This window comes from Heloderma suspectum, chromosome 3 (genome assembly GCF_057233095.1).
Source record: "Heloderma suspectum isolate Gila_16-S chromosome 3, 16-S_ref, whole genome shotgun sequence".
NCBI lineage: Eukaryota > Metazoa > Chordata > Lepidosauria > Squamata > Helodermatidae > Heloderma > Heloderma suspectum.
Genome location: NC_139460.1, coordinates 202,054,084 through 202,080,491, shown reverse-complemented (window position 1 = coordinate 202,080,491; position 26,408 = coordinate 202,054,084). Strand labels below are relative to the sequence as shown.

Here is a 26,408-nt window from a genome sequence, read left to right as displayed (position 1 = left end):
CTGAATCCATTTGATACATAAGGTCCAGTCCAGGCAGCGTTAAACCCTCCTAAGTTGTATTTATTTCAGAGGGACATTTGAACATGCACTTAACTCTTTCCCACTGAAATAACAATAGGACTTCTTTAAGAAGTAATTTTGGCTGGATGCTGCTCTTTATATTTCTGTGTTTAGAGTAAATGTTGTTTTCGGATATGGACAAACTGATATGCCTGGGCTCAAAAATGACCATTAGATGCACTTTTATATATATTTAAAAATGATCAACAGTTTGGTGGCTTTTTTTAAGACTGTCTTTACCATGCTTTTCTCTCTCCTATTAGGGTGATGGTGTCTCAGGCTTGTCCAAGGAGCAATGGAGGAGATATGATGTCGAATTGTCCGTCAGTTTGACAGCAGAGTTAAGCCACTGCTTTGAAATTTGCATGGGACAAATCAGACTCTTACTGGGCATGTGCAAAATCTGCAGGCTCTTATATTTAAATGGAAAGCTACTTCTGTTGCTACTGCCTATTGCTGAGCTTAGAGACTGAAAGAGGGAAGCTGGAGCTTTATGGAGAAAAATCCCCATTGGATTGTGCAGAGTTCCAGAAAAGAGAAAGAGAAAAGCTGGAAAAGTCTTTTCAAGAAGTTTAAAATGGGAGAAACTATGTTGATTGTATAAAGGGTTCATTGTAGAGGATTTTTATTTTGGTGGCATTTCTTGGGGATTTTTTTTCTCTTATCCATATGAGTACTCATTCCTTCCGAAGAGGCATTTCATGCCCACCCACGGACTTCAGCTGCAGTAAAATCGTAGATGTCCTAAATGACTCAGAAGCAAATGGCTATAAGCTGGTGGACTTGGGCACCCTTAGCTTCAGCAGCAGTAAGTGTGGCAAAGAAATTGCTTGTCTGTGATTTAAGCTTCTAGCAAATGGTTTGACTGGCAATATTGCCAAATTGAATGGAGCTGTAGAGGGACTGTTCTGTCAGGGTGTGTGTGTGTGTGTGTGTGTGACTTTTACCTGTGTAGAGCTAGCAATTCACAAACAAGAATCTTTCACAGAAACTTGGAGGGGGGATGTAATTTGTTTAAAGACAACTGATGGAACAGGAAATAAACCTCTTTGGTCAGAATGTGAGTGACTTGTCTGTAATTTCACAGCAACCCCCACAGGGAAGAAGACTACAAATTGCCATTTTGCAGCTCTTGCAGGCAAAAAAAAAGAAAAAAGATTTAGAATATGGTCAAGTTCACACGAACAGAAGTAGAATAACAGATGGCAAAATTCAAATCTTCTTGAAAGGCCTTTTATAGACTTTCAAGTTTCAATTGAAAGAAAACATTTATGACCTTCCAAAAGAGCAACTACATTAGTATCTTGCAGCAAAAATGATAGTCTTGCAGCATCTTAAAAACTATCTGCTTGATTGCAGCTTCCATAGAAAGTAGCAGTCTATAAAGAGTTTGTTCTAGCATGAGCTTTCATAGGAAAAAAGCTGGCTTTGAAAGAAAGTGTCATAGGATTCATTTTTATGTTTAACCTGTGCCATGGTTATATTTACTGTTATCTTGTGGTGATCTCTCTGGAGTTTCAGGAAATGAATGGAATGAATTTACCTCAGGATTTCTGAAAACTAAAATGCCCCATCATTCTCTACCTCATACTTTGGATAGTGGATCAAAATAACATTTGTTCACATTTTCATAGTCTCTAAAACTGAAACAAACAATGAATAAAGTATGTTGAGACTGATGGGGGAAACAGAAGCTATTTTGTGTGGCTGGGGGGGGCAGGAGAGCGTTCCATGCATTCACAACCCAGTTCTTTGAAGAGTTCGTCTATTGACCTCAGTATGGTTAGACATGCTCAACCCTACAATGACTTGGCCTGTTATGTTACACCTCGCAAGTGACAGGTATACATATTTTTCTCTTTTTTTCTAAAAAGAGCTTCATTCCATGTTTGAAGCCACCCATCGATTTGTTCAGATTTAAATTTTGTGAGTAAATTCTTGACATGGCCATCTATGAAATTAGTGTTCAGAGAGTCAGTTCATAGGTTACCTCAGGCATCTCTGTTGCTCATGCAATTCGTCTATTCACATGACCATCATAGGTGGGAATGCAGAAAAAGTGGTAGGCAGCAGTATTGCAACCGAAACCCTCCCCACGACCTGAGTTCGATCCCAGCGGAAGCGGGGTCCCAGGTAGCCAGCTCAGGTCAACTCAGCCTTCCAAACTTCCAAGGTCGGTAAAATGAGTACCCAGCTTGCTGGAGGAAAGGTAGTTACGACTGGGGAAGGCAATGGCAAACCACCCCGCTATAGTCTGCGATGAAAACGCCAGCGCAAGCAGCGTCCCTCTAGGAGTCAGCAATAACTCGATGCTTGCACAGGAAGAACCTTTACTTTCCTTCTGTGCTCAAAGGGTGATCTTCTACAAATTCTCTCCTCTCCTCTCCTGATATACTGTTGTGCAAAATAACCATCTGCAGAAGCACCAAGAGAGTCAAAACTTCTCTAAATTAGGCTGCAATCCTATGCACATGTATTTGGGGTAAGCCCCCTTGAAAGCAATGTGATTTACTTCTGAGTAGACACACATAGGATTAGTCTTCTACATTTAAATAACTTGGGCAGGAGTGGGCAATCTGGTGACCTCCAGATGTTTTACCACAGCTTCCATAATCCCTGGCCATTGACCATGCTGATGGGGGCCTTACGGAAGTTGTAATGCAAAACATTGGAAAGCACCAGGTTGCCTGTCCCTGAACTTGTGATATGGATCTATAGCTATTCAATTATGATTTTAAAGAACTTGCCGGTTTAAGACCAGGCTATTTCATATTGGCTCAAGCTGTGCAAAACCAGGAAATTGGAAGCTAAGACTGATGCCTTAACATATGTACCCCGTGATCAGTAATGATGTTGTGCAATGTCACAAATTGTGCTTGCTTACAAGCAACAAATTTGCATGGCTCAACTCACAGGAAGATTCCTTTATCGATACAGAAGGGCTCAGATGTTTCATAAGGCAATACAGGACCAGGGTAATGTGGGGCATCTTGCTGTTCCCAGGCATTCCGTCCTCCTCATCTGGATTTGGGCCTGAAAGAGGAAGGGAAAGTGTGGGTGCATGGAGGGTTGTTTATTTATTTATGTATTTATTTATAGACTGCCCAATAGTCAAAGGTCTCTAAGTTGTCAGCAAGCACAGTTTGTGACATTGCACAACATCATAACTGATCACAGAGCAGATCTGTTAAGGCATCATCCTTAGCTTCCAATTTTCTGGCTTTGTGGAGCTTGAGCCAACATGAGATAGCCTTAACTCTGGTCTTAAACCATCAAGGTTTTCTTTTTTATCATTGAATTTTCTTAGTTTTTAAAAAGGAAATTTATTATTTCCGTGTTCTGAAAGAAACTAAAAAACAAAACACAAGTAATTTACTGAGTAGATGTGTACAAATGAATAGTTATATCCCTGTATGTTTAGAAAACTTTATTTCTGAGTAAGCCTGAACAGGATTCCAGCATAGCTTTTTCCTTTTCCTCCCTGTCTTCATCAGTGATCTGTCAGGCAAGAATGACGCCCTCATCCCTCAAAATTACTTCATTCTTATCTCACATGACAGTGTCCTGCAACCCCTCCCCACTGTCAGAATGCTGATAGGAACACTGGAATCCCTCCCAGAACACTGGAGTACTGGCAATGTTCTAGCTTCAGGGTGAAACTGAGCATGCCTGACATAACTTTGCCAGCAGTTGCTGCCATAGGCTTTCACAGGACAGAAAAACCTTAACTTTTGAACCGCTGCTCAGAATTTCACCAAACCAATGAAAGGCACATCTCCTCAACAAACCTGAGTAAAGTACATTAGTAGTTTTTACCAAAATTTGAAAGAAACATGTGATACACCAAGCCGTAGTTTTCAGTAAAAAAGTACAGATGTATCACTTTTCAGCACTTTTAAAGTTGTAACTGTGGCCATTTTTATTGGAGTGCTTTGAAAATTTGTACAAATGTAGACTTCATCAGGTAGATCATGGATGCCAGGCTTCATTTTATTAGCTCAACAAGTGTCATTTTTATTTTATTCTGCTTCTATGGGCAGAATCTTTTTTTCCTTTTTTTTTTTCTACGACCCACCTTAACTAAAGGGGCACTCCTGTGTCCCTTTAATATATATAGATCTTTATACAATGTGTGTATGTGTACACGATATTATCAAGTGAAAATAATGTCAAGTTAACATAACGTCAAGGGCTTGGGGTAATGGTGGGACTGGACTTTGAAGATTTATTAATACAGCAGCATAGATGTACACAGTGCTTTACGGTAATGTAAGCCAAAAAAACAGGCCCTTGCCCCAAGAAGATTACGATCTAAATGTCAAGAGAGTGGAAGACAACAGAGGGAGGGGAGGGGAGGAAAAGGAGAAGCAAGAAGTAAAGGGAGAATATTACACAAAAATGCATTTACACATACTTTGGCTTTGTTTCAGTGGAGAACTAACTTTTTAAAATATACGGTAATTACACTAATTTTTAATAATTGCATTTTAGAGGTAAGTTGTCCGCCCCAGGACTGTGCAAGCTAACTAGGTGGATACAATCATGAAAATGGATAGCAGACTGTGTGACTGGGGTGGGGTGGGGGGAGATTAAGGATGGGGAGATTAAGGATAAGTGCAAAGTGGTCCAATGAGGATGTCATTTACAGTTGGACAAAAGGTCAAAGCTTTGGGAGTACATCTGCCGCTGCTGGCATCTTTTCTAAGTTAACTGCTTGTATATCATGCATTTAACTTTACGTTTCCTAGCAGTGCTTTTTTATTCTGCAAAAGGATTGCATTTAATGGTGACTGACCACACATAGCTAATGCAGAGTTTAGACTGAAATCCAAAAAAAGATGGTGGTGCCATTGCTGTTGCCCAGCTGGGCAGCCTTTGTGGGGCAGGAAGCTTCTCACAACTCCTAGAAACTGGGGCTTATCAGTGGCGTCATCACGCTGAAATCATGTGGATCTCTACACCACAAGTTTATTCCTCATTCATGGTTGCTCACTCACTGAATTGTGCGGATCCATTACATGACGTCGTCGTTGTCCAGTCATTATTCCACTATTTCCTCCCACCTATCGCATGTTTTTCTCAAATGAAAAAAATTGGGTATTTTTCCAGATATGCGCAACTGGAGCGCCATGTACTCCCTGTGTATTTCTCCCCTAGCATGAGTGAAGCGCTGAGCGTGGTTGTTGGGGGCATGGTCATGATGTTGAAGGTGGTGACGAAGGCCTGATGGGCATTCAGGCTTCCCACTCCTGCGCCATTTTGGCTCCTTGCCATTTTCAGCCTGCCTGTTCAAAACAGAGCAGCAGAGCAGCAGCGGGGCGCGGGCAGCAGAGCAGAGGAGCAGCAGAGGAGTTGAGTGGCAGGGACTGGCCAAAAGCATGGAAGAAGGAGGCAAGGCCCAGGGAGATCGGGGGGGGGGGGCATCCGCATCTCAGTCCCCATCCACCAGTAATGTGCAAGGGGAGGGAAAGGGGCAGGAACCCAGGAGCAAGTATCGCTGAACCTGGAGCACGTGTAATGCCTCTTCACAGAAACAACGCTGTGGGAATGGCCATCTACAGAGAAGGAAGCATGTGTAAAGGGAATCACTTGTGATCCTGCATTTAAAACGGAAGTAGAAAGCCCTGTTTTAAATGCAGGATTTTAAGCTGGTGTAGAAATCCCCCATAAGCAATTGCTGCTGGGATTAGGTTTTTCATTGCAGTTGCCAGCCACAGGAAGAATGTTTACCAATGTGACATGGGTCAGAAAATCGTGAAGCAGGAGAAATATGGTAGTCAGTAAGAATTTTACAGTGCAATCCTATGTATATTTACTCAGAAGAAGTAAGCCCCACTGAGTTCAGTGGGGTTAACTCCCAAGTAATTGGGTATAGAATTGCAACCTTACAGCCTTGCTACACAATGCATTTATTGTACACTTGTGATTCCTCACTTATGGTAGTTTGTGGGTCCTTTACACAACCTCGTCATCCTCCAAGGCCTCTCCTGTGCTTTACAACCATTTTAGCATTTTTTTTTTCTAATGAGGAAAGTCTGGTAATATTTGTGAATGGCAAGGTAAAGTCTAGTATAATCGTGCAATTCCGCTATACTGCAGCACCACCTAGTGCTTGTGTAATGGAACATAAGGAAAGGAAGAGAAAGAAAGACCTGGGAAAAAACACATGTAAAGGAGCTGATCTTAATCCTGCAAAGAATCTGGAAACAGAAGGCTCAGTAAAGAGGCAGGTTAAGTCTGTAGATATGCCCGTCATCTATCCTCTGTGATCAGCTAGCTAGATGGCCTTAAGCAAGCCTGCTTGTCTCTCTCTCTCTCTCTCTCTTTCTCTGTCTGTTTGTCTCAGTCTCTTCCCACCCTCACGTGCATGCTAATTTAACTTACAGGGTTAAGGCAGGCATGGGCAACCTTCTGCCCTCCAGACATTATTGGATTACAACCCCCATCATCCCTAACCTTTGACTATGCTAGCTAAGGCTGATGGGAGTTGCAGTCCAACAGCAGCTGGAGGGGCACAAGTTGCCCACCCCTGTGGTAAGGCTAGATAATGCTTGAGAAGTGCTTTGAATACTTGGGAAGATGGGAATTGTAGTTCAAGAGATCTGAAGGGCACCTAGTCAGGGAAGGCTGGTTTAATGTATATGTTGCTTTTCCACAGTGGACTGTGCCCAAAGTGGGTTCCGATAAACATCTACTTCTTCTCAAAATACACAGTATTTTGGGTGGTGAGGGAGACCTGATTGGTTACAAAACACTAGCCGTCTTCAGGTATTCTTCGTCTCATATTGAATGAACGTGCGAGGAGAGGAGCAGCCCCACCCCGCCCCCATTCCTTCCTCATGTGTTTCCATTGCCCTGTACATGTGGAGGGCAACAATCTGAACAGCACAGCCTCCTGTATCATGTGTACAGCCCCTAGGGATACAGGCAGCTCTCCTGTTCAGACCATCAGGCGACAGAAACACACGAGGAGGGGGTGTCCATTCAAGATGGGAGGAAGAATGCCTGAAGAGGGCTGCTATGAGTGAGCAAAGACAAAATCAACAATGCAATAAATGTAACATAAGGCCAATATTACAATGAAATAGTCTAGGCTTAATACACAAGTACAAAGCAAAATAAAGGCACCGACTCAAGTCTGACCTATAAAGCCTTACACGGCTCAGGAACACAGTACTGGATGGAGCACCTCTCCTGGCATGAACCAAACCGTACACTATGCTCAGCATCCAAGGCCTCCTCCAGGTACCTCCTCTGAGAGAGGCTCAGAGGGCGGCAACAAGGGAGAGGGCCTTCTCGGTAGTGGCTTCCCTGTGGTATATATGGCCTGTCTCTTTAAGAGTCATGTGATTCCTGGGAGCTACTCCCCTCCCTGGGTGGCAGGAATCCTTCACTCTGCTGTTGCCTGTAGATGGTAAACAGTTCAGTGCTGCTCCGCTGCTGTATTTTAATAAAGTTTCCTGTTCAACTCTGGAGTTCTGTTGCTTCCTGGTCTTAGAGCAGCCACTACTGAAGGTCCTCTCACAAAGTGAGTATCCCTATCCTTAAACCCACATCAAAGAGGAAAACCTTACATTCCCAGTTGTGGAGTGATCTCCCCCAACGAGGCCCACCTGGGGCCAATATTGTTATCTTTTTGGCACCAGATTAAAACTGCCCTCTTTTCTCAGGCATTTGGCAGCATATAATGTGTTTAAGTTAGGTCCTGGATTCCCCTTGGCTGATTGTTTAAAAATTGTTTTAAGATAAATGTTGTCTATTGTGTGTGCCATCTGTTTCTGTGTCTTTATGTAAATTTTTTTTTTGTATTTTGTATAATGTATTTCAAAGGTTTTTAATTTCTGTGAACTGCTTCAGCTATGGGGCGGTATAGAAATATAATAAATGAAATGAATAAAAATTAACAAGCTAAACCAATATATATAGCTAACCCAGCCCTCACTGCTACAGCTGGGCTTACTACATTCCAAGGAGCCACAGTACTTTGGCTTAAATGTAGAACATTTAAGAATCCAGTTTTAGACAGAGTAGAGTCCTGACTAACGCAAGTCCCACTGGTTTCAGTGGGTCCACTCTTAAGTATGTCTAAAACTGAATTGAGCCCATTGTTCTCTGCAGGTGAGCCCTGGCTTTTCCAACCTGGTGGCCTCCAGCTGTGATGGACTAAAACTCCTATGTTGCCTGGGAATTATGGGAGTTGTAGTCTACCACAGCTGGCAGAAACCAGGTTGGGGAAGGCTGGGCTTGCGCCTCAGTTTTCACTGTATCATCATCCACCAATTCCTCAATGCTGCTGCCATTTTGAACACATTGTGGATACTTGTTTCATAATACTGCCATCTTAAATATACCATGCATATATACTCAGTGCATTTAAAATGTATTTACTTAGGTTCAGTTGACCCCCCCCTCATATGTCCTTTGAATGTGGGGAGTAGCCCCATTTTGACACACCAGTGGCAATGCCCCCATCATCTGTGCACATCAAAAGGGGCTTCATGTACCAATTTCTGTCAGTAGACCTCCTCTGCACAAGGGCCGAATCAGGAGCCCTTACGTGGAGGACATCAATGTGCATACATTAGTATGTGCTTAGAGTCCCTTCTGACATGAGCCAAATATGCAAATGGGGAAGGCGCTAGCCTGTGCAGCCCCACAAACCCCTTCTTTGAACTCCCTTATAATGACTGGGAACATTTTGTGCAAACACAGGCATGATAAAGGACAAAGAAGGCAGGGACCTAACAGAAGCAGATGAGATTAAGAAGAGGTGGAAAGAATACACAGAAGAACTATACAGGAAAGATCTGAATGTCCCTGATAGCCATGATAGTGCGGTCACTGAACTTGAGCCGGACATCCTAGAGAGTGAAGTCAAGTGGGCCTTAGGAAGCATTAGTAACAACAAAGCTAGCAGAGATGACAGTATTCCAGCTGAGCTATTTAAGATCCTAAAAGATGATGCTGTTAAAGTGCTGCATTCAATATGCCAACAAATTTGGAACACTCAACAGTGGCCACAAGACTGGAAAAGGTCAGTTTACATTCCAATTCCAAAGAAGGGCAGTGCCAAAGAGTGTTCAAACTACCGCACAAGTGTGCTCATTTCACATGCCAGCAAGGTTATGCTCAAAATCCTACAAGCTAGGCTTCAGCAGCATGTGAACCGAAAACTACTGGAAGTACAGGCGGGGTTTCGAAGAGGCAGAGGAACTCGAGATCAAATCGCCAACATTTGCTGGATCATGGAGAAAACAAGAGAATTCCAGAAAAATGTCTATTTCTGCTTCATTGACTATGCTAAAGCCTTTGATTGTGTGGATCACAACAAACTGTGGCAAATTCTTAAAGAGATGGGAGTACCAGAACACCTTACCTGTCTCCTGAGAAACCTGTATGAGGGACAGGAAGCAACAGTAAGAACCAGACATGGAACAACCGATTGGTTCAAAATTGGGAAAGGAGTACGACAAGGCTGCATATTGTCACCCTGCTTATTTAACTTATATGCAGAGTACATCATGAGAAACGCCGGGTTGGATGAATCAGAGGTCGGAATTAAGATTGCCGGGAGAATTATCAACAACCTCCCATATGCAGACGATACCACCCTAATGGCAGAAAACGAAGAGGATCTAAAGAGCCTCTTGTTGAGTGTGAAAGTGGAGAGTGCAAAAGCTGGTTTGAAACTCAACATTAAAAAAACTAAGATCATGGCATCTGGCCTCATCACTTCCTTGCATATAGAAGGGGAAGAAATGGAAGCAGTGACAGATTTTATTTTCTTGGGCTCCAAGATCACCGCAGACAGTGACTGTAGCCATGAAAGTAAAAGACGTTTGCTCCTTGGGAGGAAAGCTATGGCAAACCTAGACAGCACAGTAAGAAGCAGAGACATCACCTTGCTGACAAAAGTCCGCATAATCAAAGCTATGGCTTTCCCAGTAGTAACGTATGGCTGTGAGAGCTGGACTATAAGGAAGCCTGAGCGCTGAAGAATTGATGCCTTCGAACTGTGGTGCTGGAGAAGACTCTTACGAGTCCCCTGGACTGCAAGGAGGTCAAATCAGTCAATCCTAAAGGAAATCAATCCTGAGTGCTCATTGGAAGGCCAGATACTGAAGCTGAAGCTCAAATATTTTGGCCACCTAATGCAAAAACTCCCTGGAAAAGTCTGGGAAAGACTGAAGGCAAAAGGAGAAGGGGATGGCAGAGGATGAGATGGCTAGATAGCATCACTGATGCAATGAATATGGACTTGAGCACACTCCGGAAGAGAGCAGAGGACAGGAAGGCCTGGCGTGCTATGGTCCATGGGGTCACGAAGAGTCGGATACGACTTAATGACTGAACAACAACAACAACAATAATGACTGGCCCCAAATCACCACAGTAAGTTTCATAGCCTGGTGGTTAGGGACCTGAATCTGTGTCTCCCCAGGTCCTCGGTTTGACACTCTAAGTCATCCTTCACCAACCTGGTGCCCTCCAGATATTTTGGATGACAACTCCCAGCATTCCACACCATCGACCATGTTGGCTGATAGAGTTTAGGTCCAAAACATCAGGACACCAGGCTGGGGAAGGCAGTTGTAACCACTGTAAAAACAACAACACAATGGCACAGTTGATACTGTTACAGGCAGAGGACTACAAGAAGGCAGCAGAGTCAGGAGAGGGCAGCATGTTGGCAGGGAAGGCAGCATGAGAAGGCTGTAAGGCTCGAGATGAGCAAAAAGAGCTGAACGTAGCATGATGGAACCATTGTGTCATTGTTCACGATGAACCCATTGATTCTACTAATAACAGGTTGTGAGACCTGAATGGGCTTGAAGCCACAGAGCTGATTCCCACTTGTATGTACATCACCTCTCTGCTCTACACTTGATGACTGCCAGTTGAATGTATGAACTGATTCCATTCAGAATGCATTCAGTAAATAATGAACATGCAACCATGAATCAGCCACCACATAGCTATGAAAGTGTCAAATGAACCTAGACAGTATGGTCCTTAGTGGCAGTGGGGCAGTCTTAGCCTCCCACCCACTGGTGTTTCCAACATAGCTCAGTGGTAGAGCACCTGCTTTGCATGCCAGGTTTAATCCCTGATATCTCCAGGCAGAGCTAGGAAAGAATCTTGCCTGAAACCTTGGAGAGCCACTGCCAGTCACCAATACTGGGCTAGATGGACTGACTCAGTAAGGCAGATTCATATATATCTGTTTTCTCTCATTTAAATGAATGGCTGCCATTCACTCCTATGGGGGAAAGCAAAGTGCTGGACTTGGGGAGTAAAACTACAGTGAGGACAAAATCTGCCCATTACCCTGGATGTTCTAGCTTCCATCAACAGGACCGAAGCGGGGATATCTTTCTGTGAGCAGAGTACACAAAGCCTCAGGTATCCTGGAAACATCTTCCCCAAAAAACATACACCATCCATCCATCCATCCATCCATCCATCCATCACAGTGACACACATTTTGCTAGTTAGTTGTATGGGGTGCAATCCTGAACATTGTTCATAGGAAGTAAGCCCCATTGAACATAGTGAAACTCACTTCAGAGTAAGCATGCATGGAATTGTTGTGCTGTCAGTACCAGGTGAAACTGGAAATAAAGTTTGCAGGACAAGGTTCTTAATGGCAAAAGTTCTCCTTTCTGCACGTCAGAGCATTTGCTGAGGCCCACAGCATCCCAGCAAAGTCATCACTGACACATGCTGTCCCCCTTTAAAAGCGTTTGCATCAGGGAGCCACCATTTTAATTTCTACCATGTCCCAGAGAGATGCTGCAATGGAGCATTGTGGAAAATTAAAATGCTGATTTCGGGTGCTTCTGCTGCCCACTGCCAGCTAATCCCACTAGGTCTGAAAAGTAGAAAAGGCACCCTCCTTCCTCATGAATTTGCAGATCCTGCAGTATTCATGAGGAACTGCAGATAATTCTGCACTAATTTGTTTCTTGTACTAAGAAACATTAGAGCAAGCCTACTTCTTACAATTTCACATGAATGTTTGACAAGGCATTAACTTTATTTGTTTTTATAGAGAAATGCTGAGTCTTTGGGAAACAATCCTGGTGATTTAAAAACATGTTATCCCCCTAATCCCGCTATGGTATTCAGTTTAATTGATTTTATGCAAACTGTGTATTTTTTTTTAGAACTTTGTAAATCTTGAACAACAGAATGATGGTCTGTGAAAAATGACCTGGTTGGTTCCATAATATTTTGAGTGGATTATATGGAGATACTGGAAAACCGGAGAATGTTAAGTGATGCAAACATAGTAGGGTCAGGATATTTGACAAGCATTTCCTTTCTAGGCACTGGATGAATCTGACATTTCATTTTGTGTGCATTAAAAAGAAATGGAGAAAAAAGGAAATACATGCCCAGAAGAGATAAACAAAGATTTCCTTGCCCATCTGATTTAAGCTGTTTTAAACGGTGGAGTTCATTAGTTCAGCAAAGAGCTTTAAAAAAACATTGTTGGGTGTGGTCACATACAATTCTGCCTTTTAGTACTGACTGTGTCAATTCTGTATGTCAGTGTGGAGAGCCATCTCTATCATTAGGCAGGGTGAGGTGATCACCTCAGGCGGTGAGTTCTCCAGAGCCAGGGGCAGGCAGCAGTGAGCTGTTGGAGACCAGAACTATGTCTGACATGCAGCCTGCCTTGCGGGGTGCATGTTTGGGCAGCTTCCTTCCTTCCTTATTTATTTAAATACTACCATAAAGCTTAACATGAAACAAAAAAAAATCCCTAAGCTGTTCACATTAAAGCGTATAGATAATACAATATGAAATCAATATAGAAGAATAAATACTTTAAAACTTAACAGCAAGAATGACAATAAAACAGGGCAGTGACATAACCCATTACATGTCGGGGAAAGCCTGTGTAAACAAGTAGGTTTTCAAGAGGCATTGGAAACTTACCATGGTTTCTGTCTCTTGAACCGCATGTGGGAGAGTGTTCCAGAGGGTGGGTGCCACTACTGAGAAGGCCCGCTTACGTGCTGTAACCTGACAACATTCTATTGGTCCTCATATGTTCTCAAGGGTTGGATGGGTGTATATAAGGCAAGACAGTCTGCTAGGTATGCTGCTTTGAAGTGTGGGTGTGTGTAGGGGAAAGTGGCCTGCTTTCTGCTATATAGTCCTTCTATATGTGAAATGTGTCCTTTGCCTCAGGCAACTAAATGTCTTGGTCTGGCCCTGGGCCCAAATACTATGTAGGCTGTACATTAGAAATTCAGACATGAGAGCTGTGAAGACAGATTTAACTGCTGCTTATGAAACTGCCTCAGATTTTGGAAATCCTCAGTGAGCAAGGAAAGGTATAGCTCATATTTTAGTTTGTGTGCGTGTGTGTGTGTGGGTAATTAATGTTTTGCTGCTGTGTGGTTTTTGTACGTTTAGAATGAAGTTTTACAGAACAATCCTATTAATGTGTACTCTAAAAGTAAGTCCCACTGAAAGCAACGGGGCTTACTTCCAGGTATGGGATTGCAGCTTTAATGTTTTGCTTGGAGCTCATTTTAACAAGCATTCTTTACACCAGGCTGGGGAGGATGGGGGTTGTAGTCCAACACATCTGGAGGGCCCCAGGTTGGGGAAGGCTGTTTTAAGCCATAGCCTTGTGGTGGGGTTTGGACTTCTGGGAGCACTGGGGTTGGCACGCTGCCTCCCTGCCTGCCCGCCCGTCAGTGACATGAGCAAACAGCTTTTTGTCTTGCGAGTAAAAGCCTGTTCATACAGAAGGACCCCAGAGAACCCGCTTGGATAAAGGCTATTTAAAAAGAAAGAACTGTTCCCTGCATTTTCTTTTCTTGTTGTCACGAGAGCGATTTGAAATGTTTCAATGTTTCATCACGGTTTGCTTTCTGTGGCATTGTAAGGTGAGTTTGGATTCTTAGACTGATGGCGCTGTAGCTTGAATGCCATCTTAACCTCCTATCAATACAGTGAAGGTATACTGGCACCAAGTGGCCTGAAGCCTCAGATGCAGGAATTTCTCTCCCCCCACCGCACACCTCTCTCTTTTTTCTCGGCTTGAGGAATACGGTGGCCTCGTGACCTTTATCCAGACATGCCACCCAACTCCTGCAACTAAGCTTTGTTTTGTTTAGTCTCTCTAGACTAGATGCATTTGATGGTGTTCATTTGAGAGGTGAGGCATAAAAAAAATACATGGGATGGCAGAGTTTTGCCCGCCTGAACCAGGCACCCTCCAGATATGTTGAACTACAACTCCCAGCACGAGCATGGAATGGTGGGGAGAGCACCAGGTTGGAGAAGGATGTAGAACATCGTAAGGCATGTTGGGATGGATCCAGGATCTGCCTTCTGCAAACGGAAGGTCTCTCCACCCAATTTATGGGGGATCCCTCCCACGTACACCACAGCTCACCCCATTCAGCAGGGGCAGCAGGCTGTGCAGCATTTTCAGGGGGTTGCAGGGGCTGCCATGGGAAGGAGAGGGCAGGGAAGTCCGCTTCTCCCGGCATCGTTTATCCAGTTTAAACCTGGGGGTTCATCACACAGGGGCAGAAATCTGCATCAATACCAGGGCTTTCTCCATCTGATTCCATCATGGGATTAGATCAGGCTCCTTTACACAGTTGTTTCTATCTCATTTTATTCCCTTCCTTACTTTTTCATGGAGTGGCTTCTTTTCCGTGAAAAGCCATTACACATACTGGGGGCATTGCGAAATTTCCTCCCTGGTTCCTGCCCATTTCCCTCCCTTGCAGATTACTGGTGGTTTGGTTGTGATTGACATGCAATGTGGGTGGACAGCAACCTCCACCAAACTGCCCAAACCCCGCCCCCGTAGGCACCAGCTTCCCGGCGAACTGCTGGCCATTCTGTGTTGTGGAGTAAGCAACCGAGGTCGGGAGCAAAAGTTGGTGCATTGCATTTAGTCATGGCACGGTGGCAAGCTGGCATGGCAGCAAGCCAGCAGGTCAGTATACTGACATGCCCACCACCCTGCCGTCGTCATCATGATCGCGTCCCCAACAACCCCAAACAAAGTGGTTTTTTTGCTCTACAGGAGAAGTACACAGGCAGGCCATGGCTCTCCTATGTGCGGGTTGAAAAAAATACTGCATTTTTCCCATTTGGAAATAACATGGGATAGACAGGAGGAAAAGGCGGGAAACCACTGGAGAAACACAACGTCATGTAAAGCACCCGCAAAATACCATGAATGAGAAATAACAGTTGCATTACAAAACTGTGGTGTAGAGATGCCCCTGGATGCAAACCCTCCTTTTTTAAAAAAAGTGTCTCCGTTATGAAGGAGGATGCTTTGAAGAACTGTGACAGGTGTGGCATAACTGTTGTTGTTCAGTTGTTAAGTCATGTCCGACCCTTCGTGACCCCATGGACCATAGCACGCCAGGCCTTCCTGTCCTCCACTCTCTCCCGGAGTGTGCTCAAATTCATATTCATTGCATCGGTGATGCTATCTAGCCATCTCATCCTCTGCCATCCCCTTCTCCTTCTGCCTTCAATCTTTCCCAGCATCAGGGTCTTTTCCAGGGAGTTTTCTCTTCGCATTAGGTGGCCAAAATATTTGAGCTTCAGCTTCAGTATCTGGCCTTCCAATGAGCACTCAGGGTTGATTTCCTTTAGGATTGACTGATTTGACCTCCTTGCAGTCCAGGGGACTCGTAAGAGTTTTCTCCAGCACCACAGTTCGAAAGCATCAATTCTTTGGCGCTCAGCCTTCCTTAGAGTCTAGCTCTTACAGCCATACATTGCTACTGGGAAAACCATAGCTTTGATTATACGAATCTTTGTCGGCAAGGTGATGTCTCTGCTTCTTACTATGCTGCCTAGGTTTGCCATAGCTTTCCTCCCAAGGAGCAAGCATCTTTTACTTTCATGGCTACAGTCACCGTCTGCGGTGATCTTGGAGCCCAAGAGAATAAAATCTGTCACTGCTTCCATTTCTTCCCCTTCTATATGCCAGGAAGTGATGGGGCCAGATGCCATGATCTTAGTTTTTTTTAATGTTGAGTTTCAAACCAGCTTCTGCACTCTCCTCTTTCACCCTCAACAAGAGGCTCTTGAGATCCTCTTCGCTTTCTGCCATTAGGGTGGTATCGTCTGCATATCTGAGGTTGTTGATAATTCTCCCAGCAATCTTAATTCCGACCTCTGATTCATCCAACCCAGTGTTTCTCATGGTGTACTCTGCATATAAGTTAAATAAGCAGGGCGACAATATACAGCCTTGTCGTACTCCTTTCCCAATTTTGAACCAATCGGTTGTTCCATGTCCGGTTCTTACTGTTGCTTCTTGTCCCTTGTACAGGTTTCTCAGGAGACAGGTAAGGTGGTCTGGTACTCCCATCTCTTTAAGAATTTGCCACACTTTGTTGTGATCCACACAATCAAAGGCTTTAGCGTAGTCAATGAAGCAGAAATAGACGTTTTTCTGGAATTCTCTTGCTTTCTCCATGATCCAGCGAATGTTGGTGATTTGATCTCTACTTCCTCTGCCTCTTTGAAACCCAGCTTGTACTTCCGGTAGTTCTCGGTTCACATACTGCTGAAGCCTAGCTTGTAGGATTTTGAGCATAACCTTGCTGGCATGTGAAATGACCACAATTGTACGGTAGTTTGAACACTCTTTGGCATTGCCCTTCTTTGGAATTGGAATGTAAACTGACCTTTTCCAGTCTTGTGGCCACTGTTGAGTGTTCCAAATTTGTTGGCATATTGAGTGCAGCACTTTAACAGCATCTTCTTTTAGGATTTTAAATAGCTCAGCTGGAATACTGTCATCTCCGCTAGCTGTGTTGTTAGTAATGCTTCCTAAGGCCCCCTTGACTTCACTCTCTAGGATGTCCGGCTCAAGTTCAGTGACCACACTGTCATCGCTATGAGGGACATTCAGATCTTTCCTGTATAGTTCTTCTGTGTATTCTTTCCACCTCTTCTTAATCTCATCTGCTTTTGTTAGGTCCCTGCCTTCTTTGTCCTTTATCATGCCCATTTTTGCACAAAACGTTCCCTTGATATCTCCAATTAACAAACTTCTGAGTTCCTTGGCTTTAATATTATTTTACTGTTAAAAATGATCAGGTGTTGAGGAAAGGGGTGATGGTCAGCCAAATGGCAGGCAAAGGAAGGGCACAGTAGGGAACCGACCGAGAACTGAATTAGTTCTGTTGGGGCAGAGCTAGATATGTGGGGCAAATGTGTGTACATTAAACTTGTGTTTTCCCTGTCTGCATAGAAAGCGGGAGAGTGTGTATGGGATTCTTCTAGAGAGCAGGAAGCTCCCCAAAGATCACACATTTTCTCAAGGGCAATTCTTCATTGACATGTTCTTTGCATATCCAAACATGAAGAAAACAAGAGAGCCCGATTTGCAATGTGATGCAAACCCTGTGATTCGATGCATTTTGAATGGAGTCAGTGGGACAAAAACCCACTTGAATCTAAACCTTCTATGTCGGGTAGAAGGTTTAGATTCCACCTGGTGGTGGAGTGATGTGCTGAGCTTGGGAGGGGGCACAGCTCAGTGGCAGAGCACCTCCTTTGCATGCAGAAGGCCACAGGTTCAGTCACTGGAATCTGCACCTTAAAAAGGAGCTCAGACAGCAGGGCTGGCAATGCTCGGGACTACAGAGGCATGCTGAGCGTGGCCTTTGGTTTCAGGAAACAGCTTTGCCGCATTTCTGTGGGAAAGACTGCTGCCTTGGAGCAGCCATATTCAGAGGAGACCATACTGAGCTAAAAAAGGAGGATGTAGGAGAAGGAAGCAAAATCTGACCCAGTGCCGTGCCAGCTCCAGGTTTAGGGGGGGGGTGTGTCATAGGGCAAGGCACCTTTAATGGGTCCCTTCCTTTAATGAGTCTACCTTTTCACCGCCATTGTCACCTGCTGTTGTTGTTGCTCCTCCTTTTCCTCATTGCTGCCACTTGCTCACTTGACAGGCAGAGAGCCAGTGAGCAAGCAGGCAGTGGCATCTCCTCCTCCTTCTCGCCACCACGATTGCCTGGGCCAGAGCAAGAAGCAGGTTGCAATGGAGAACAGGAGGGGCGCTTGTCAGTGGGCCCCCTGCTGGAGTGTGGGCCCTCAGCAAGTGCCCAACCACGCTGATCCTTGGCCCTAATCTGTTCCCTCACCCACCTTACCTCACTCTACTGCTTTTAAGCAGTGTGTCCCCCCGCCACACACACCCAATCGGCTGATATGGGAAGTGAGCTGGATAGGGAGAAAATCTATAGAGAAGCAATGAGGTAAGGTGGGGGGGGGGCGTGCTTTACTCCCTTGTTCTGTGAACAAGGGCGACCCTAGACTAACGGCCAGCAACTGGCGACCTAGGCACCCCCACCCCCAAGGGCAGATCTAAGCTGAGGTTTTTGGTAAACTGAGAAACATTTTGCCCCTATTTTCCGCTTAATGAAGAGGCAACCCCCCACCCCAAACACATGTCTTCATTTATAATAAAACATGCCCAAAATGGGGGAGGGGTTAAACTAAGCACTGTGTCAGCACAGAGCATCTCATAAAAACAACGAAGGAGACAGGCACAGCTGTCCACTCTGCGAAGTCCCATCCACAATTCCCAAGGGAGGTCCCTGGAAGAAGGGTCCCGGTTGCATCCTCAGAGTGACATGGCAATAAGGCTCCACCAGCCCCCAGGCTCAGCCCTCTGAGGGCAAAGGAAGCAGCTGCTCTCAGGGGAGCCTCTCACTCTCTGCTTCTGACTGGGAGCAGCAGTGGAGCAGGAGGCTATCCCATGTCGCCTGAGGGAGGACCAGGTCCCAAAGGCCTGCTTTAGCCCCACCATCCCCAGCCAGTCCCTCACTCACCTCCATAGCCTCAGCTATATTCCATGGGACTTGAAATAATGACATCTGTTATTTTATTTATTGGGGGGGGTATTTCTTCCCTTGAATTTGATGCCCCACTTAACTTGGCACCCTGGGCGACTGCGTAGGTCGCCCATATGGACAGGCTGCCCCCGCTTGTGCATTTCCTTTGTGTAAAGTGTAGCCCCACACCCTTGCTTTATTTGTCTGTTTTATTTATTCATTTGATTTCCATAGCACCCAATAGCTTTATCTGTGAATGGAGCATACATGTGTTTAATGTAATGCAGTTCCCATGCATGTCTAGTTTGGTCATTTGTAAGATCAGAAAAGTCACAGAATATGGCATTGAAACATAGGGACCTGCTTCATCCTGAATCAAGCCACTGATCCATCTAGTTCAGGATTGTCTGCTCCAGTGGTGGGAAGAAATGTTTTGCACTCCAGATGTTTTGCACTTCATCTCCCAGCACTCCTGACCATTGGTCATGCTGGCAGGGGCTTCTGGGAGTTGAAGCCCATAACATCTTGAGATCTGTCTTCTGCCCACTCCTGGTCTACATTCCACTGATTGGCAGAAGCTCTCCAGGGTTTCATACAGGAGTCTTTACTAGCTGTACTTGAAGATGCTGGGAACTTAATGAGACCGAGCTATGGTCCTCCCCCAGGGGTCACAGAACTGGACACAGAATTCAGCACTGTCGGAATCTCTCATTTCAACGCTTTAATAAAGCAAATGGCTGTGAAGATGTGCTTGAACATAGTGAGTGGCCGATGTTGGGGGGGGGGGTGTCGAGGGGTCCTTTTGGCCTTTCTTTTACATAAATTCCAGGCTCTCATCAAGTGAGAATGCAAACATAAATAGCTCTTTGACTCAAGCATTTCAACCATAGCTACAATGTTTGTGTTCAAAAGCTGAGTGAAAAAGAAATACAATTTTGGAAGGAATTAGTTTCTCTGAAATATTTGTTCAGTCCAGATATTGATACTATTCTCTCTCTCTCTCTCTCTCTCTCTCCCTGGCATGTGTTAGTATGCCTACCCTTCAGTGACAGGTATTTGGTTGGCATGCCCTTGTGAATTTCTGCCATTCTTTTTTTCCCTATAGGAGCTGACAATGCTGAATGTCCCGCACCCTTTCCCAACTGTGGATGTGTCGGCCCACGCTCACGATGCCATTGGGGCTGTCATTCTTGCAGTCGGGATCACAGGAAGTCTTGGTAATCTCCTGGTCATCTATGCTTTCTGCAGGTATCCAGTGCCGTTACTTTCTGCTGCCTAATATTCCTAGGGTGGCCATATGTCCTCCTTCAAAGAGGACATCCCTCTTTTTGAAAGGCTGTCTGGTCCACGTCAGTTTCAAAGAAAAAGGACCTGAAGAAAGGAGAGCTGGAGCATTAAAGCTGCCCATCAGGGACCTTAAAGTTATCCAAGTTAGCACCTGGACAGCAGACTGCGCAGTCACAGAGGTGTCCTGATCACAGTCTTCCCCATTATGGGGAGATGTACTATATTTCTATTTAAATTATAGTAATTCTTCCTACATTTTCTTTATTAATTATATATTTATTGAATGTATATCCTGCCTTTCCACTAAAATAGTGCTAAATTGGCATCTATACATATAAATTAGCATATGCAAATGTTATGCAAATCTGTGGCCTCTTCTGTCCTCTTTTTGGGGTACTGCATCTCCTCTTTGGCGATGTGTAAGTGGCCATCTGAGATATTCCTCAAGACAGATTTTCATGCTAGCAGTACCAGAGACCCTCAGACATTGGAGACATTGTAAGGCATTCCTGTTTGAGAGGAATCAAAGTTAGGCTGGCATTGGCTCATTCTGTATTTCCGCAGGGCACTTTGCTTGTATTGTATTTTGTTAAAGTGTAATGCAATGTGAGTTCTTCAGAAGCCCTTGAAATAGCTAACTATATAAACAGTGTGCATTTGTTTAAAGGAAAGCATTTAAGAAAGCAGTGGAGGAATCAATGTTTCCATTCCAGAAGAGTTTTGCAGCCTTTGAAATGAGGTACACCCAACTGAAAATGGGTCTTCTTATGACAAATGTAGAATGTTATGTCATATTCAAGGAGTTTAGATTGTGTGCTAAATATCCTGGATGCTGTGCTTCTATAGATCAGCCTTTCCCAAGCTTGCCCAGATGTGTTGGAGTGCCTGGGGATGATGGGAGTTGCACTCCAACACATGTGGAGGGCACCAGCTTAGGGAAGACTGGTCTCTGACACATACATGCATTTTAGAAACTGGATTTTTAAATTTATTTTTTTTAGTGACAGAGGGCTACCTCTCACTGAAGTAGTAAACCTGTGAGTGAATGCTCCTCCATATCTAAAAACAAACCCCCTCACCACCACTTAGAAAACTGGATTTCAAGGGCAAGTGTTGACTTTAGCCTTTTGCCTGACATGCTAGTTTTCTATAAGCAGTGCAAGTTTTTGCATGGAGAAACATTCTGTCATGTGAGCCCTCACCTGCAGTCTGAACTGGTATAGCCCAGACTAAGGTTTACCACCCCAGGGAGAGAACTAGGCTAGAGGAGGCATGGGATGGAGAGCAGCCACTGAGAAGGCACACTCTATGCTCAATAGGTCTGGAGTCAAGACTAGTGATGCCGCTGAATTTCTTAACTAGTCAACTCACTGGTTGAATGAATGCCCATTGGTAATGTTCACCTTTTTAATGAGCCTGGACCAGCATTTTATGAATTCGCTGTTAAGTTCAGAATTGATCATGAGCTTCTGAACATGCACAGTCTACATCTAAACAATGCCATTTCTGCGCATGCGCCAGCTTGGTTGGTGTACCCTCAAATGACCTGGTGCACCCATCTCTACTTCCTTCACCATCGTTGTCACATCTCTGGCTCCTCAAGGAGGAGAAGAAGGACTCTGCAGATCCATCTTCTTCTCTCCTCCATTTTCCGGTGATCAGCAATGGTGAGTAGACATCACATCACATCAGCAGGCCACATGAAAACACCGAATCAGGAAGGGGGTACACAACTTGGTCACACATAACGTCATGATGCACTATGCATTTCCAAGCTACAGGTCCCAAGATGCACTTCAATATTGCACATTCACAAAAGCTTGCTTACATGGAACAAGAGTTTGTTTTAAGGGAAAATTCTCATCCAAGCTTACATGGGTGAGTTTGTTATTATCCAAGGCAATAACGAATTCACCTGGGGTAAGTTCGCCCATCACTAGTCAAGACCTCAAGAGAATAAGCCAGGAATAAGCAACTGTGACATGGCCTCACTATACAAATAGAACCGGCCTCATTACAATTTGACTATTACTTAAGGTGGTGACCGCTTACACATGGCAAAAAACAGGAAATCCATCATCGAAAAAGAAGGCACCACTTTGAATAGCATTTGCATATGACCTTGGTAAAGAAGACTTGAGTAGGTGACCTGTGTGCCTGCTTAGTCTGTTATCCAGGTGTTCACTGCTGATGAGCACCTGCTCTCCCTTCTTAAGCTTTTTTTTTTTTTACTTTAAACCAGGCTTGGACTGGACACCTCTTCAAATAAAGGACACCTTCAAATTGAGCATTGTCTTCTGCCAGCTCTCCAAACAGAGGACTGTTCTCTGTAAAATAGGACACTTGGCCACCCTACTTTTACTACCACCAGTGTCCTTTGATCACCCTACCTCACTTCTATTTCTTCACAACCATGAGGCCCAGAAGCATGTCCTTGTTGTTGCTACAAATATGAAAGGAGATGTCCTTCAGATTTTGAAGCAGGCTCAGATTCCATGGCCCATTCTATGAACCACACTGAAGTCACGGCCATGCAAATCATTTGATCCAGCTCCTTGTTTTTCTCAAATAGTGTAGGGTGTTAGAGGAATAGCACAGAGGATGAGGCTTTCTGCATTGGATTCATGGCTTGGGCAAGAAATGCAAACTAAAATGTTTCAGGCAATATAAAATCATTTGGTTTAATCCCTAGATTTGGAAGCTGCTGCTAATCTGGCCAGCAGTGGAAAATGCCCTCCCAATTCAACATGACCCAGATGCAGAAAATCCATCCATCTACTTTAATTTTCTGTTAATCGCCAGCATCAGGGAGCAGTAGAGCAAAGCAACAGCATAAAGAGGCACACATTCTATCTTTGTCACTGAGGTAGCGACAAAAGCTTGTCCATGTAGTCCATGGTGCTGCATGAGCACATACTGTATTTATTTAAAGCATTTTTCGCTCCACTCTTCAGTCAAAAAAGATTCCCAGAATGGCTTACGAAGATCAATAATAAGACAATCCCTGCCCTCAGTGACTCTCACAATCTAAAGGACATGACACAAAAGGAAAAGGGATTGGGGGGGAGGAGGAAAAAAAGTAAACTCATGCACTAGTTCTTGGTTACAAATTTTAGCAGTTGGTAATTCTGCGGGTCATAGAACTGAATCTTAGATTGTGCTAAGATTCCTATCCGTCAGATGGCCTCAGCTGGAGAGAGGGAAGCTCCTGGCTGGAGCTGGATCTAGGCATGGTAGAGAGTATGGCAAGAGCTGGTAATTGTATCCATCCTCTAGTGGCCCTGCCAAATTTGATCAATGTATGGTAAGAAGTTTGCCCACCATTTCACTTGTAAGGAAAAGAAAATGTTTTCAAGTTGTACGAAAGCGATATACTACACTTCGTTGTGGCATTATCTTTGTATCTTATACGTAACCTGTCAATGTACATGTTTGTAGGCAATGCTATGCCTAAATGCATTGCTCCACAAGTGAGCAGCCTGTTATGTTAGACGGCAGCCTCCTTCTTGGAAGCCTGATCACTCATGAAGAGCTGAGTTTGTAGGGTAAAACAGTCTACTTCTGGTGCTCATATCACTGTTTTCAGAATAGAGAGGCTTCCCACAATATAGAAGTTGGCCATCTCTGTCATAAAGATGGGGCTGAAGTTCAACTCTGAGGAGCCCAAAATAGGAACTCCCCAAGATCAACAAGACTCACCCCAATCTGTGGGGAGCCCAGACTCTTCAAAGCCCAGGCCTGGCATTGTATTGGGGTTGCACACCCCACACTCCCTGCCCTGCTGGTCAGCCAGCCCTGCCTCCACTGTTCCTCCTCCAATGCTCACTTCCTTTCCCTTCTTCCAAATTAACCCGGTGGCAGGACAGGGACAGGAGCAGCAGCATCAGTAAGGTTTCCCCCCAACCGCTCTCCCATTGTGGTGCCATTGGACACAGGAGCTCAGGACTCCCTAAAAAATTTATTTCTCCAGGGCTCTCAAATCCACTGGATTCAGGAGCCCTGGAGAACTACATTTCTCCATGCACCTGGCTGCTGCTATAGCAAGTTTCTTCTAGGTGATCCAACACAGAGGGCATCTCTACACCAGCCTAAAATCCTGCATTTAAAATGGGGCCTTCTGCTTCTGTTTTAAATGCAGGATCACAATGACTCCCTTTTTCACCCACTTCCTTTCCCCCTTCCCCTTTCCCCCTCCTCCTCCCCATATCTGAGTCTTCCATTATCTTTCAATGATCTCGCTCCTCTTTTTGCTGCTTTTCCTCTTTTCACGGAGGGAACTCAAGCAGAACATAAGTGGAGTAATTTGGTAGCTCATTATTTGCAATCCATTTAAACACGGAACAAAGGGCATTTAGTGCAGGAGACGCCTTGAATGATCACGGTGTCGTGTAAAGAGCCCGCAAACTTCCGCAAAGGAGCAATCTCAATCGCAGGATAAAAGCTCCATGTGAAGAAAGCCAGAAAGGGGTACAGGTGCAGAGAGAGAGGGAGAGAACTGGCTGTCGCTAACCTTGTCTTGCCACCACATATGTTTTTGAGAAGGGGAAGATGGAGGTTCACAAGGGGTAGAGGGATCATAGGGTGGATATAAGGGGATTCACTTAATCCACTTGCTTTTTTGTGATAATTTTACAAGCATTCAAAAGGATCTGGTGGGGCTGGGGACACTGAGCACTTGCAAGGAAAGGCAACAGAAAGCAACTGTAAATCAAGGCAAGCCAAGGGGACACCTATATCATGATATACCATGGCACGTACACACATCGTTCCTGGCCACAAAAGAGGCACTTTTTCACATGAACCACAATGAGTCTTTGGGACACATTGCCTCCCAGCTTGTAGTGGGGCAACAGCATCCTTGCTTTAAAGGGCTGAATGAATACATGGAGGATAGGTCTCCAAGGACCAACTAAGGTTCTCAAGAGAAGCATTTGGGAGAAGAAGCACAAAGGATTCATGCTTTGCCTCCCCACACTTCTGGGCCTCGAAATCAGGGGGATATTTACCCCGCCCCCTCCAGACAAGGTTGAGAAGCACATTAAAGCCCTTGAATTTTCTGTCTTGCTGCTTCTTTTGAATGTTCAGTGTGGCTGTTTGTGGTATTGCCCCTGGAATTCTGACCATTGGGAGATGTGGAGAACGTGTAACGTAGGGGTAGGAAATCTGGTGCCCCACAAATTGTAGTTTTTGACTACAATTCCCATAATCCCCATCCATCCCTGATTTATCGTAGTTGTAATCCAAAACATCTGGAGGGCACCAGGTTGCCTACCCTTGGTGCATCTCTACTGACGTACCTTACAGGGTTGTTTTTAAAATCAGTGGGATGGAGTGCTGTGTGGAGTGTGAATGCTGTAATGAGCTACATCAGGAACAGGGAACCTGAGGCCTGAAGTTGCTGGGCTACCACTCTCATCATCCCTGATCATTGGCCATCCTGGCTGATGGGAAGTGGAGTCTAACAGCATCTGAAGGACCATATGTTTCCCACCCCTGCGCTACATCAGTGCTAAGTATTCTTATTTCACTAGAGAGAATCTATGCTGGGGATTAACAATGGGGAAAGCAGGTCCTCATCATATCGTGTTTGTACCTCTTTAGGTCAGGGGTTCCACAACCTTTTTGGACCCGTGGGCACATTTAGGAATTTGATATATTGCTGTGGGCATCACCACAAAATGCCTAATCAGTGGTCGCTGCTTTGGTGTCTGCCTGTTGTGTTTATGGTTCTTAGGCTGTGGCTTATTTAGCAAAAATGTTTGCTTTGTGTCTATTGGACACCGCAACATCTCTTAATAAGGGATTATATAATTCAAGTAATTGCTGGCAGTGCAATACAGCTAATGCTTTTTTAAAACATATGTTTTGGCAATGTCCAGTAGTTTTTTAGCGGGGAGGTTATTACACGGAAAAGGTTTGTACTGGAACAGTCTTTAATATTCCCTGAGGGACATGCTCTTTTAAATTATTTACCTGTTTCATGGAAATTAACAAATGGTCAATGTAAATAGATTCTCTGCACTCTTTTGACAGCTAAAAGCCTGATATTACAACACTGGAAGGATAAACACTCACCTCCAAAAATGTAATGGACTGAGGACCTTACAACATTTTCAATATTTGAAAAGGTGGCATATACAGTCAGGGCCAGAAATATTGGAACAAGGACAACAAGGCTGCAGAGAGACTGGGTGAGGGGATCAAAGCGGTGGT

General features: G+C 44.6%; 1 protein-coding gene across 1 annotated transcript in view; it reads left to right on the top strand.

The window, feature by feature from the left end:
• The first annotated feature begins 729 nt into the window (after positions 1-729).
• Positions 730-26,408, top strand: part of OPN4 (opsin 4) — a 65,933-nt gene continuing 40,254 nt past the window's right edge. Inside the window, 3 exon segments of the mRNA XM_084845599.1 lie at positions 730-868; positions 19,484-19,668; positions 20,014-20,156. Coding sequence (XP_084701725.1) covers positions 730-868; positions 19,484-19,668; positions 20,014-20,156 — 467 coding nt within the window.